This window comes from Mus pahari, chromosome 5 (genome assembly GCF_900095145.1).
Source record: "Mus pahari chromosome 5, PAHARI_EIJ_v1.1, whole genome shotgun sequence".
Classification (NCBI taxonomy): domain Eukaryota; kingdom Metazoa; phylum Chordata; class Mammalia; order Rodentia; family Muridae; genus Mus; species Mus pahari.
Window position 1 is genome coordinate 33,958,550 of NC_034594.1, and position 13,714 is coordinate 33,972,263.

The 13,714-nt window shown below is 39.5% G+C and overlaps 1 protein-coding gene across 1 annotated transcript in view; it reads right to left on the reverse strand.

Annotated features, from left to right (window-relative positions):
- Pgap1 (post-GPI attachment to proteins 1) overlaps window positions 1-13,714 on the reverse strand; it is an 81,376-nt gene that overhangs the window by 24,801 nt on the left and 42,861 nt on the right. Inside the window, exons 14-19 of the mRNA XM_021198047.2 lie at window positions 11,669-11,744; window positions 9,726-9,799; window positions 9,560-9,611; window positions 8,875-8,941; window positions 8,368-8,476; window positions 6,895-6,933 (exon numbers count right to left, since the gene is read on the reverse strand). Coding sequence (XP_021053706.1) covers window positions 6,895-6,933; window positions 8,368-8,476; window positions 8,875-8,941; window positions 9,560-9,611; window positions 9,726-9,799; window positions 11,669-11,744 — 417 coding nt within the window. The remainder of the gene's footprint in view (window positions 1-6,894; window positions 6,934-8,367; window positions 8,477-8,874; window positions 8,942-9,559; window positions 9,612-9,725; window positions 9,800-11,668; window positions 11,745-13,714) is intronic.

The window sequence follows — 13,714 nt, forward strand, 5'->3', positions numbered from 1 at the left end:
AATTCTAGGGTGGGAAATTTTAAGTAGGGACTGGGGTAGGGGGATGTGGAGGGTGGGGTGATTAACCAAAATGAAACAGACAAATAGAACGCACTATCATGTAAACCCAATTAATATATACACACCCCCACACACAAACACACACATACACATGCACACATGGTTATATGCACATACCCACATATATGCACCTGCACACACACATATGCAAGCATACATGTGCGCATGCATACACAAGTATACTGAAAGGAGACACACTGCATTGGTAGCCAGTGCTGCTTCTAGAAGGACTGTGTCACTGAACAAAGTACCCAGTGCTGGGTGTGGGATATGTATCTCCATAGGAGCTGCTGGAAGGGAGGTCCCAGAGGGCCCCCAAATAAAAGTCTCATATCAGTTCTCTGAGTTGGCCACTAGAACTAGAGAATAAACCCTATTGCCGAAGATACATTTTGCTTGTAAGACACAAAGACGGCAGGCTGGAAGTGAGCAGGAAACTTCTCTCTGCTGGCTGACTTTCCAGTACCACGAGTGATGCTAGTGGCCCAAAAGAAAAGGTACCAACAGTCTTTTCTAGCTTACTAACTCCAACTCAGTCCACCTGGCAAGAGGTGCCCATCTCAGCAACAGTGGCAGGTTGTTGGCTCGGCCAGTTGCCCTCCTACTGGACTGGAGGCTCACTTTCCAGAAGGGAATTAACCTATGCCTGGTACTGCAAGAGCCATAGACAATCCATGCCTGGGAAGGCCAGAGGCCCGAAGGGCGAACTTTCTACTGTTGAATGAAATTGACACAGCATCAAACTGCCTAGTAAATCCCTAGTTTTATACCAAAGGCAGAAGCCATTTCTAGCTTTAGTCAGAGAGCCTCTCTTTGCGGTGAACAGTGGTGAAGAGAGAGATTCATAATGCCTAAGATACTGAGATACGGTTGATGACCCAGTGCCAAATAAACCATTTATGTCACCCCTTAAAGGGCTCAGGGAACATTATAGAAGTGGGAGGAGAAAGAATGTAAGAGCTGGAAGGCAGGGTGAAGTCGGGGGTGAAATGCCATCATCTACACACCACCCAACAATTGCAATCATGAACCCCCAGCTGTGGTCACTGCACCAGGACTGTATAAGACTGGCCCTGTCAGTCATGGCTGTGGAAGAGATATTGGGGTTCTACTTCATACTGTTGAAATATTTGCTACTTAGACATTCTGGGAGAGGAGGAGATACTGTCTTGAATTGTATACCCAGGTGAAACTCCAACAGGTTCCAATAGAGAGTTCCAAAATCAATAATCATGGGCATGGCCCTAGTACAGTTAAGCAGGTCACACAATAAAACAAACAGCAATATGAGAAAGAGATTTGTGGGGAAGAGGTAGGTGGGTAGTAAGTAGGGTAGGGGGATTAAAGTCATCAGAATATCCTGGGCGCAAGCTCAGCGGGCCCTAGCACACCCAGGATCTTGGGATCACTGGTGAGTGGAACGCAACATCTGTTCCAAAAAACCTGGAGGGTCTTGTGCCAGCAGAAACAGGGACAAAGGACACCTGCCCTTCCAGTGGCTGAGGTTCACTCCAGTTGGCGCCAACCACAGGCCATCTTGAGCACAAACACGGCAGGCCCTACCACACCCAGGATCTTGGTATCACTGAGACCAGTCTACGAAGGAGAGCATGTGGCCGGCAGAAGCCACAGAGCTTCTTGGACAGGGTCTCTTCAGGCCTTCATCCTCAGCCAGGAGACAGAGCTGAGACCCAGACCCCTGGGCCCCTTCACCACCAGAGGAGAATCGCCATCCAGGGAGAGCTCTGACCCAGGACTCAGGAGGTGGATCTAAGCTCCAGATCTTTGTGCACCTTCCCTGCAAAGGAGAGCTTGCCTGCAGAGAGTGCTCTAACCACTGGGTCTCAGGAGAGAGTTGGTCTCCCAGGAGTGCTGACAGAGGCACAGGAGGAACAAGCTCCAGCCAGAGACAGCTAGAAATCTAACATCAAAGATTACCAGACGGCGAAAGGCAAACGTANGAATCTTACTAACAGAAACCAAGACCACTTGGCATCATGAAAACTCAGTACACCCACCACAGCAAGCCCTGGATAGCCCAACACACCTGAAAAGCAAGATTCAGATTTAAAAATCATATCTCATGATGCTGATAGAGGATTTTGAGAAGGGCATTAATAACTCACTTAAAGAAATAAAGGAGAACACTGCTAAACAGGTAGAAGGCCTTAAAGAATTACAGGAAAACACAACCAAACAGGTGATGGAATTGAAAAAAACCATTCAAGATCTAAAAATGGAAGTAGAAACAATAAAGAAAACTCAAAGGGTGACAACTCTGGAGATAGAAACCCTAGGAAAGAAATCAGGAACCATAGATGTGAACATCAACAACAGAATACAAGAGATGGAAGAGAGAATCTCGGGTGCAGAAGATTCCATAGAGAACATGGGCACAACAATCAAAGAAAATGCAAAATGCGAAAAGGTCCTAACCCAAAACATCCAGGAAATCAAGGACACAATGAGAAGTCCAAACCTAAGGATAATAGGTATAGATGAGAATGAAGATTTTCAACGTAAAGGGAAAGTAAATATCTTCAACAAAATGATAGAAGAAAACTTCCCTAACCTAAAGAAAGATATGCTCGTGAACATACAAGAAGCCTACAGAACCCCAAATAGACTGGACCAGAAAAGAAATTACTCCTGACACATAATAATCAGAACAACAAATGCAGTAAATAAAGACAGAATATTGAAAGCAGTTAGGGAAAAAGGTCAAGTAACATTACACCAGACTTCTCACCAGAGACTATGAAAGCCAGAAGACCCTGGACAGATGTTATACAGATCCTAAGAGAAAAATGCCAGCCCAGGCTACTATACCCAGCAAAACTCTCAATTACCATAGATGGAGAAACCAAAGTATTCCATGACAAAACCAAATTCACACAATATCTTTCCACAAATCCAGCACTTCAAAGGATAATAAAGGGAAAACACCAACACAAGGATGGAAATTACGGCCCAGAAAAAGCAAGAAAGTAATCCTTCAACAAACCTAAAAGAAGACAGCTGCAATAAGAGAAACTCAACTCTAACAACAAAAACAACAGGAAGCAACAATTACTTTTCCTTAATACCTCTGAATATCAATGGACTCAATTCCCAAATAAAAAGACATAGACTAACAGACTGGCTATATAAACAGGATCCTACATTTTGCCACTTAAAGGAAACCCACCTCAGGGGAAAAGACAGACACTACCTCAGAGTGAAGGGCTGGAAAACAATTTTCCAAGCAAATGGTCTGAAGAAACAAGCTGGAGTAGCCATTCTAATATCGAATAAAATTGACTTCTAACCCAAAGTTATCAAAAAAGACAAGGAGGGGCACTTCATACTCAAAGGTAAAATCTTCCAAGATGAACTCTCAATTCTGAATATCTATGCTCCAAATGCAAGGGCAGACACATACGTTAATGAAACTTTAGCAAATCATAACAACCCTGAGATTCCACCTCACACCAGTCAGAATGGCTAAGATCAAAAATTCAGGTGACAGCAGATGCTGGTGAGGATGTAGAGAAAGTGGAACACTCCTCCATTGTTGGTAGGATTGCAAGCTGGTACAACCACTCTGGAAATCAGTCTGGTGGTTCCTCAGAAAATTGGACATAGTACTACTGGAAGATCCAGCAATACCTCTCTTGGGCATAAACCCAGAAGATGCTCCAACTTGTAATAAGGACAGGTGCTCCACTATGTTCATAGCAGCCATATTTATAATAGCCAGAAGCTAGAAAGAACCCAGATGTCCCTCAACAGAGGAATGGATACAGAAATGTGTTACATTTACACAATGGAGTACTTCTCAACAATTAAAAACAATGAATTCATCAAATTCTTAGGCAAATGGATGGATCTGGAGGATATCATCCTGAGTGAGGTAACCCAATCACAAAAGAACACACATGACATACCCTCACTGATAAGTGAATATTAACCCAGAAACTTAGACTACCCAAGATACAATTTGCAAAACACATGAAACTCAAGAAGGAAGACCAAAGTGTGGATACTTTGCTCCTTCTTAGAATGGGGAACAAAATACCCATGGAAGGAGTTACAGAGACAAAATTCAGAGCTGAGATGGAAGGAAGGACCATCCAGAGACTGCCCCACTCATGGACCCATCCCATATACAACCACCAAGCCCAGACACTATTGCATATGCCAGAAAGATTTTGCTAACAGGATCCTGATATAGCTGTCTCTTGTGAGGCTATGCCAGTGCTTGGCAAATACAGAAGTGGATGCTCACAGTCATCTATTGGATGGAATACAGGGCCCCTAATGAAGGAGCTAGAGAAAGTATCCAAGGAGCTAAAGGGGTCTGCAACAGTATGGGAGGAACAACAATATGAACTAACCAGTACCCCTCAAAACTGTGTGTCTGGTTGCATATGTAGCAGAGGATGGCCTAGTCGGCCATCAATGGAAGGAGAGGCCCTTGGTCTTGCGAAGATCATATGCCCCAGTACAGGGGAATGCCAGGGCCAGGAAGCGGGAGTGGGTGGGTTGGGGAGCAGGTTGGGGGGGGAGGGTATAGGGGGCTTTAGGGGTAGAATTTGAAATGTAAATGAAGAAAATATCTAATGAATTATGAAGGCTGCATTTATATGTATAAAAAAGAAAGTAATCAGAAACTGTCCACGAACAAATTTAACTCATAAAGGAAATGGAAAAAGATGGTATCAAACTTGTACATCCATGTCTACTGCTGCTCCATCCACAGTAATAAGGAGACAGAGCAAGCTCATCAACAAATAAATGGGCAATGGTAATATGGCACATACTCATGTAATGAAATTTTATTCAACTATAAACCGATGAAACTATAAAGTATGCAGGAAGATGCATGGATCTTGAAATATAGCAAAGTGATACAAAATTTAAGATAAAAAGCAAGTTCTTTCACATATGCAGATTCCAGCTTGTGATTGATGTATGTAGTCAGACAGAGAGGCAGGCAGACAGACAGACAGACAGATGGACAAATAGACAGATGGGTGTAAACTGAAAAAACTACAAAGGAAACTAAAGGCAGGCAACAAACAGGTGCTGAGGAAGGAGGGGGCATGAGGGAACATGTGACATGAAACTGTAGGAGACAAAAGGTTCTTGTGCTCACATATGAGCACACTGTGAATCAGGAATGTTCAACACTCAGGGCTGTCTCTCAGGGGGAGAGATGTATAACCTATTTCAGCCCAGAAGGCCGGAACAATGTGATTCATAGCTGGCGGGCTCTGCACTATCTGTACAGCCAGGTCACACTGCCTCCCTCAGACTCATGTTCATGTCATGAGTTTCAATATAGCCATCTCTTAAGCTTTTCTGTACACACAGGACTGGTTAATTACCACCAGAAACTAGTTTGAAACTGTGTTGTGCTTAAATATACCTAAAATAAACTACCCAGTGTCAGACTCCAGAAGTTTAGATGAAAATTGTCCACTGAGTCATGCTGAGCCAGACTTCTTTCTTACCACACTCCCCTAATCAGGGTGTTTGTAGAGACTCCTCACACAACAATGGAGAGGAGACTGGGGGTTGCTGGGGTTGGGGGAGGGGGATGGGCAGTTAAGGAGTGGAGGGCATGGGAATCTTGTAGGGAGAGAAATCTAAAACAGTTTGAAAATGTCACAATGACATCAAACAATGCTTTGTTTGCTAATTTAAAGAATCTAAAAATATACATATGTGGGATGAGTTAGATATATTATAAACTTGAGTTCATTCCTCTAGGATCTACAATGATTAGATATGTTGTTATACACTTGAATTCATTCCCCCAGGATCTACAACGATTAGCTATGTTATACACAAGTCCATCCCCCTAGGACCTACAAGCTACGTCATTAAGGATGGAGAAAGACCATGTGCATTTTCATTTTTGTAATTTTGGATTTAATTAACCCAAAGTCTTTGACATCTTAAAAAGTACAGACCTTTGATCCAATGACACTAGTCTTACTTTTTAGAAAGATTTCTATATCTGAACATAAGTATCACCTTCTCCTCTTTTGATATAATTGTCTTTGGTTACTGTACACTAAGATAGCTTCAATTATCTCATCACTGATCTGAAACATGGGCCATGGGGATAGGACAAGGAGTGTCCACCTTTACTCTAAGCTATGCAAGTGACAAGTCCTTTGCATACTTTAAATCCCAAGAGCAGAAATTATTTTGCATTACAAAAAAATAATTTTTAGTTGGTTCCTTAACTCTTTATAAAGTTTTACATATTTAATGATGCTTTTATACAACTCAAACTAAAATTTACTTGTTTCTTCATGATTTATACAAAACACTTACACATTAACTGAATTTTATTATGTTCACAAAATTTACACCTCTAATCCCAGCACTGGGTAGGCAGAGGCAGGAGGATCTCTGTGAGTTTGAGCCCAGCCTGGTCCACAAAGTAAGTCTAGATAGGCAGGGCTACACAGAGGAATCCTGTATCAAAAAACAAAACAAAACAAAACAAAATCTAAATATCTAATTCTCACAGGTTGTTCAAATGAGATAATGCATACAAAATGTTTCGTTATAACAGTTGAATTACAATCATGACCAAATACAAAATTATCAATATTAATTATGCCTGAGTCACAAAACAAAAGATCAAGCAGCAATAAAAATTTTTGTTGCATTAATTTCTGTCTTAATTAATATTACACAATTCTACAAATTCTAATAATAATAACTTAATTCTGTAATTCTACTTTAAAAAATTACTAATTTACTGAAAAATATTGCAATCCCTGCCAAATCACAAAGCAATAAATAATCAACCAATTTGCATTAAGTTTGTCTTACCTGTCCAAGTATTTGTGGAAAGGAAGTCTTAATTGTCACCTAGTATAAAATAATTGTTAAAAAAGGAGATTATTTTTTCTAAATTCATTTTATATCTTATTGAGTACTTCTGCATACTTTAACAATTAAACAAGATCTTCCAGAATGTTCTCAACCCTCATTTTAATTGTCTAAAGTACAGTTTGCCATTCTATACATTTTCCGGTATACCTCCTCCTCAACAACTGGCTGAATGTTGATGGTCTGTGGGTAGTAACCCTTTACCACTCATTATTCACAGTATGTCATGAAGAGATCATGCTGGTTAAAATAATGTAAAACATAGCAATATTATGAAATTCATCTTTAATATTTATTTGCTATTAAGAAAGCTGGAAAAAGGAGAACTTAAGAAAGTTGTAACAATTATATACAACATGGTTATGTGTTGCTAAAATATAGACTTTTAAAAAATATGTGATATTGACTTTCAAAAAACATGACACTTGGTAAGCATGCAGTATTTGAAGCCAAACTGAGAACTTATTTTTTTTAAGACAGGTGGTGGCACACGCCTTTCATCTCAGCACTCGGGAGGCAGAGGCAGGTGGATTTCTGAGTTCGAGGCCAGCCTGGTCTACAAAGTGAGTTTCAGGACAGCCAGGGCTATACAGAGAAACCCTGGCTCGAAAAATAAAAACAAAAACAAAAAAAAGATAGGCTTTCATTGTGTAACCCTGGGTGGCCTAGAACTCACTACACAGACCTGGATGGTCTCAAATACAGATTCTGGGTGGCAGAAATTGACCTGCCTCAGCTCTCAGGATAATACACTTCTTATCACTTTAATATTGGAAGTACAAAATTCTAAACTGCAAAACACAGTAGACCTACAATACTCATCACTGTTAGAAACAGATGGCAAACTATTATCCATGACTTCCATGAGACACAAATTAATTTCTCAGCACCTGAAACCAGGTCATGGGAACAGGTTCCATTAATCTGGCATCTCCTAGTGTACCCTAAAGGAGTTAGTCCTATTACACAATCCAAATACTTAGGGCTGCTAACCAGGAATAAGACATTTGACATATACTGGAGTATTATAATGTCGCCACTGAAAAGCATCCAATCTTTAAAAAGTAGCAAAGGCAAGATCCTTAAACTAACCCAGTACTGGTACAAACCAGTATGCACCACGGCAATTGCTATAGCAGAGTCACGGCAGCTAATTCTTCAGTTTATGGAAGATTCTGGATTCTGGGCTTTAAAATTTAGAATAAGTTGCAGTATCTACTTATTCTATAAGATGCTCACATGCTCAGTCTAGCTACAGAAATACTAAATGGCAAAGAAGAAAAGTGGAACATATTTAACATTTGAATTTCTCATACTTATGGGATTCCACATGATGATATATCTGCAGCTAATAGAAAAAAAAGACCTTTACTTGTCTATAATTAAATTATAAATTATGTAAACATGTCTTACCTCATACTGACAGTCTGACGATGTGTACATTTTTAACAGTGCCACATGGCTGTCATTTTCTGGCTGAGCAACATGAAGCTTCAGAGAAATGTCTGTGGAAGATGGAACCCTGAAGAGATTATTGGAACATCAATCCTCAAATATAAGTGCCAGTAAACAGCCATGACTAAGGTGATTCTTAACACAATAGAATGAAATAATGTAGAGGAAGGAAACAGACAAAGGCATTGTCCCAGGTGGACACTTGCACTCATATCACAGCTACTTGGCTGTCCCTCGAGCACACGGGGAATGGTGGAGGTAAAGGGAAGATGGTCATTTTTCAAATAGGATTGAAGTGCTATATTGTTTAAATAGAATGCTATAGATCTCAAATAATGGGCATGATACTAAAGGGTGCATATATTTTACTAATAGGAACTTTAATAATGCATACAACTTAAATAAACTAAGCACAGATTCTATTTTAGAACACCAAAGTTTAAAGCAAATTTTTTCTATGCTTACTGTGCGATGGTTAGTGAATCTTCATAGGACCAGGGAATATGAAGTTTATAGATACTGGTTATTTCTTCTGTTAAGACACAAAGGAGAGACGCATTATTCTCTGTGCTACCTTAACTTGTACATGGGCTATACAACTACTACCTATAAACTACATATAATCAGTTTACAAAAAGATCAGTGTGAGTCACAGCACATGAGAAAAGATTATGGAGTACTATGCTCACAAAAGATATTAAGGTATTTGGGTAGTACTAAGAAACTAAAATAAAATTAAACAGCTAAACCTGAATTGCTACTATAATAACACATGAAGACCTACAGTTTGACACTCTTTATGGTTAATATTATGTTTGTGTATGATTACTGTGTATAGGTACACGTGGTCAGAGAGACTTTATGGACTCATTTATTTCTTCCACCTTTATGTGGGTTCTGGGGACTGAAAGGCCTTTGCTGAGACAGCTCATCCACCTCAAAATATATAGTACTTTTAAACATATAAATACAGTTTACTATTGAGAAAGAGAGAGTCTATATAAAATCTCTTGAAAATAGAAATATTTCCCCATGATGATATATTTAATTGTACTCACTATAAAATCCACCAAAGAAAAGACATGAAATAAGCCTTGGGGAAACTTCAGAGCAGATAGACTGTTCTTCAGGGGGCCACACACGTCCTTACCTTTGCCTCCAGTGCACTTGCTGACCACGTTGACTTTAAAAGCTTGGTATATCTAATAAAGGTTGACAAATAAAATAAAATAAAAACAAAATCAGAAACAAGGTTTCTTTGCTTAGTGAAATAGCAAATGCAGGTGAAGTTTTCCTGTTCGGCTCACGAGGATTACCTGCCCGAAGTTCAGCAGCTCTATGTTGTAGTATAGGCCGTTTGTGTTTAATATCACCTTCCTGGAAGACAATCCTGTCCAATTAAAAGCACTGTGTTATTTATAATACCAGAGAATTCCCCAAAATGTGCTGATTGCTAAAATAACATTAAAAAATACCAACAGAACTGTGAAATTAAGAGAAAAAAAACTTTAAACTTCGCTGTGGTGGTGTACAAGCAGAGGGTGGGAAATTAGGGCCAGCGCAAGCTGAGACTGAAGCCACCTGAGCCACAAGGGACACAGATGGTCTAAAACATAAGTCAACAAGTTTTACCTCTGACGTATAAGCAGTAACTGTCAAATACAAAAGTATTTATAATGACTTTCAGTTATACTGAAGGTGGTTTTAAAAAGTCAAGTACTTATTTCCAGTTTTAGGAAGATTGGGTTCCTAAAGCACCTTATTTTTAAATGATACAGGTAATTCAGAGTTGTTACTTTGGTATTTTCCTGAGCATTTTGTTCCCCAAAACATCAACCTGGGGTCGGGTAAGGGGAAAAAAAAAATCTTAAAGGGAATTTCCTATTATAAGCCACACTGATATTTTTCATGAAAGGGATACGTGTGTGTGTGAGTGTGTGTGTGTGTATGTGTGTGTGTGTGTGTGTGTGTATTTGCACGCACACACATGAACCATACTAAAAGGTACTGGGACCAAGCTAAACAAGACCCTAAAAACCAAAGCTAGAACAACGTAAGCAAGACAGTACATAATACTAGCATTATAACACCATGAATAAAATATTCACACTAAGCAATCACTCCACTGTTGAGCTAGGCCCCAGCCCAATATATTTTTTCACCAGCTCATACAGTCTTGAAAAATAAATGAATAAATAAATGAATAAACAAGGCAACTCTTATCTCAGACTGGATTTCAATAATGAAGACTGCAATAATAATTACTTGCTAAAGAATAACTAACCTACTGTATGCTAAAATTAATAAGTTCTACATTTTTTTTCAAATTACTTCCTACAAGATATTTGTAATGGTAAAAAATAAAAACCAGTAAATACATAGTAGAGAAATCGACGTAGAACTTTAATAAACAAAAGATCAAAGTTAACACCGTGAACAATTAGATGTATTAGCATCTAACTCCTGTAACTAATAACAGGAATCTATTGCCTTCTTCTGGCCTCTATAGGTACTGCACACATATGGTATACAAAAGATACATGCAAGCAAAACTCCCATCCACATAATTAATCTATTAACATATAGTTGAGAAACCTTCATTAGACAGACAACAATTTAGATATTCTGTGTCAGAAATTACCATGACAGTGTTGAAGGCACAAGCATAGAATCAGAATAAGAAACAAGTGAGGTTTATTTAAATAATAAGAATCAAAGCTTGTTCTGTGAAATAACTCTAAAATGGACCAGTATCACATAAGAAAATACACATATAGAAGCACCTGGTTCCTGCATTTTATATAAATATGGGAAAATACAGAGGTGGATTGTAATGAAAATAGTCCCAATAGGTTCATGTGCTTGAATAATTTGTTCCTAGCAGAAGGAAGAGTTTGGGAAGGATTAGGAGGTGTGGCCTTGCTGAGCTTTCCAGCCCCTCCCTGCCTCCTACTCTGGGATTCCGTGTGGGTCTCAGCTTCCCACCCTCCATGCTTGCTCGGCCACTGTGTTCAGTACTTACAGTCTTCCTTTTATAAATTGCCTTGGTCATGGTGCCTTCTCACAGCAAGAGAAAAAGAACTTAGATGAGGCCTGTCTAACCTTCCACCTCAGAGGCTGACAATCAAATGACTGCCCCCAACCACACTGTTTCCTAAGCACTCTACTCAGAACATGCTAATATTTAATATTCTACGACTGGCAAAGTCATTCAGCACTGCTAAAAGCTGTGCTTAAGCTTCAAAAACAAAATACTTACCAAAGGAAAAAAGGTGAGTTACAGGGAGTTGCATGGATCTTGCTTCTTTCTTAAAGAATTCACAGTCTACAATAAACTAAGATATAAGACATTGACTCATTAGAATTTAATTTAGAAAACGCTTGAGGTTTGTGTGGGAGACAAGCCTCGGCTGTAGCAAGATTTGTGAAACTGATTACTCTGTGACTCTGCCACCACTTCCCAAGCAGGTGCTACGTCAAGAACACCTGATAAGCGATTTCTTAATCAAAATACTGTCTAAAGGTCACTTTTTTTTATAAAAATTCATGACAAATCTTAATTATAACACCAGGTGTTTTCAGAGGAAAAGTATTAAAGTGTAGATCAAAGCACTGAAATACAAAGGCAATTTAAGATTAAGGGTTTAGACAACATGTCTCTGAGTACTTTCCTAGTCAAAAGAAAATTATGTTCGTTGCTTTTTAAATTAAATCCTGTATCTCTCAAGCATCTACAGTTTAATCAGGCTATAAAAGCATTTGTAATTAGTCATCTAACTCATGTACAGCTAATGTTATTTGTAGGAGATTACTGCAGATGAGCCAGTTATTACAGAAAATGGAAAAAAAAAATGAGTGTCTATCCTAGGCTTCCATGACAACGCTCCCTGGGGTATCTCAACTGTGTTATTTCTTTGCCCTCAGATGGACTCTCCATTGTTCATTAAACTGCAAACTAGATGACTGGGCTGCTGTGAGACACATGCTGTGTGGTGCACAGGGACATCACTATGCAGTGCTTTGCTTTTGTTCCTTCTCTCAAGGCGGAGAAGCAGCACTTCCATTACAGAAAAGACTGCCCAAAGAGGACTGTGGTGGCATGAATATGCTTGGCCTACCTAGTGGTACTATTAGAGGTGTGCTCTTGTGTGGCGCTGTGGGTGTGGGCTTTAAGCCCCACATCTTGGCTACCTTCAGAACAAGATGTGGTACGCTCAGCTCCTCCAGCCCTACATCTGCTTGGACGCTGCCATGCTCCCACCTTCATAATAAACTAAACCTGTAAGCCATCCCTAATTAAATGTTGTCCATTATAAGAGTTGCTTTGGTAGTGATGTCTGTTCACAGCAATGAAACCCTAACTAAGATAAAAGAAATCACTTTCTGAACAGGATTATTCATATTTTTACAGGTTTTTTTTTTGGGGGGGGGTGAATCAAGAGATAGTGAAACACTTTTAAATTAAAATACAATTTCAATGATTTTGTATAAAGATATTGAAATACTAGATTTTTCTTAACTTTTTACACTTTTCTTTATTAGATATTTTCTTCATTTACATTTCAAATGCTATCCCCAAAGCTCCCTATACCCTCCCCCAACCCTGCTCCCCAACCCACCAATTCCCGCTTCCTGGTCCTGGCATTTCCCTGTACTGGGGCATATGATCTTTGTAAGACCAAGGGCCTCTCCTCCCACTGATGGGTAAAGAGGCCATCCTCTGCTATATATGTAATTAGAAACACAGTTCTGGGGGGTACTGGTTAGTTCATATTTTTGATCCTCCTATACGATTGCGGATCCCTTTAGATCCTTGGGTACTTTCTCTAGCTCCTTCATTAAAGGCCCTGTGTTCAATCCAATAGATGACTGTGAACATCCACTTCTGTATTTGCCAGGCAATAAAATAGGCTCACAGGAGACAGCTATATCTGGGTCCTGTCAGCAAAATCTTTCTGGCATATCCAATAGTGTCTGTGTTTGGTTGTTGTATATGGGATGGATCCCCAGGTAGGGTAGTCTCTGGATGGTCCTTCTTCCATCTCAGCTCTGAACTATGTCTCTGTAACTCCTTCCATGGGTATTTTATTCCCCATTCTAAGGAGCAGCGAATTATCCACACTTTGGTCTTCTTTCTTGAGTTTCATGTGTTTTACAAATTATATCTTGGGTAGTCTAATATCCACATATCAGTGAAGATATATCATGTGTGTTCTTTTGTGATTGGGTTACCTCACTCAGGATGACATCCTCCAGATCCATCCATTTGCCTAAGAATTTCATGAATTCATTGTTTTTAATTGCT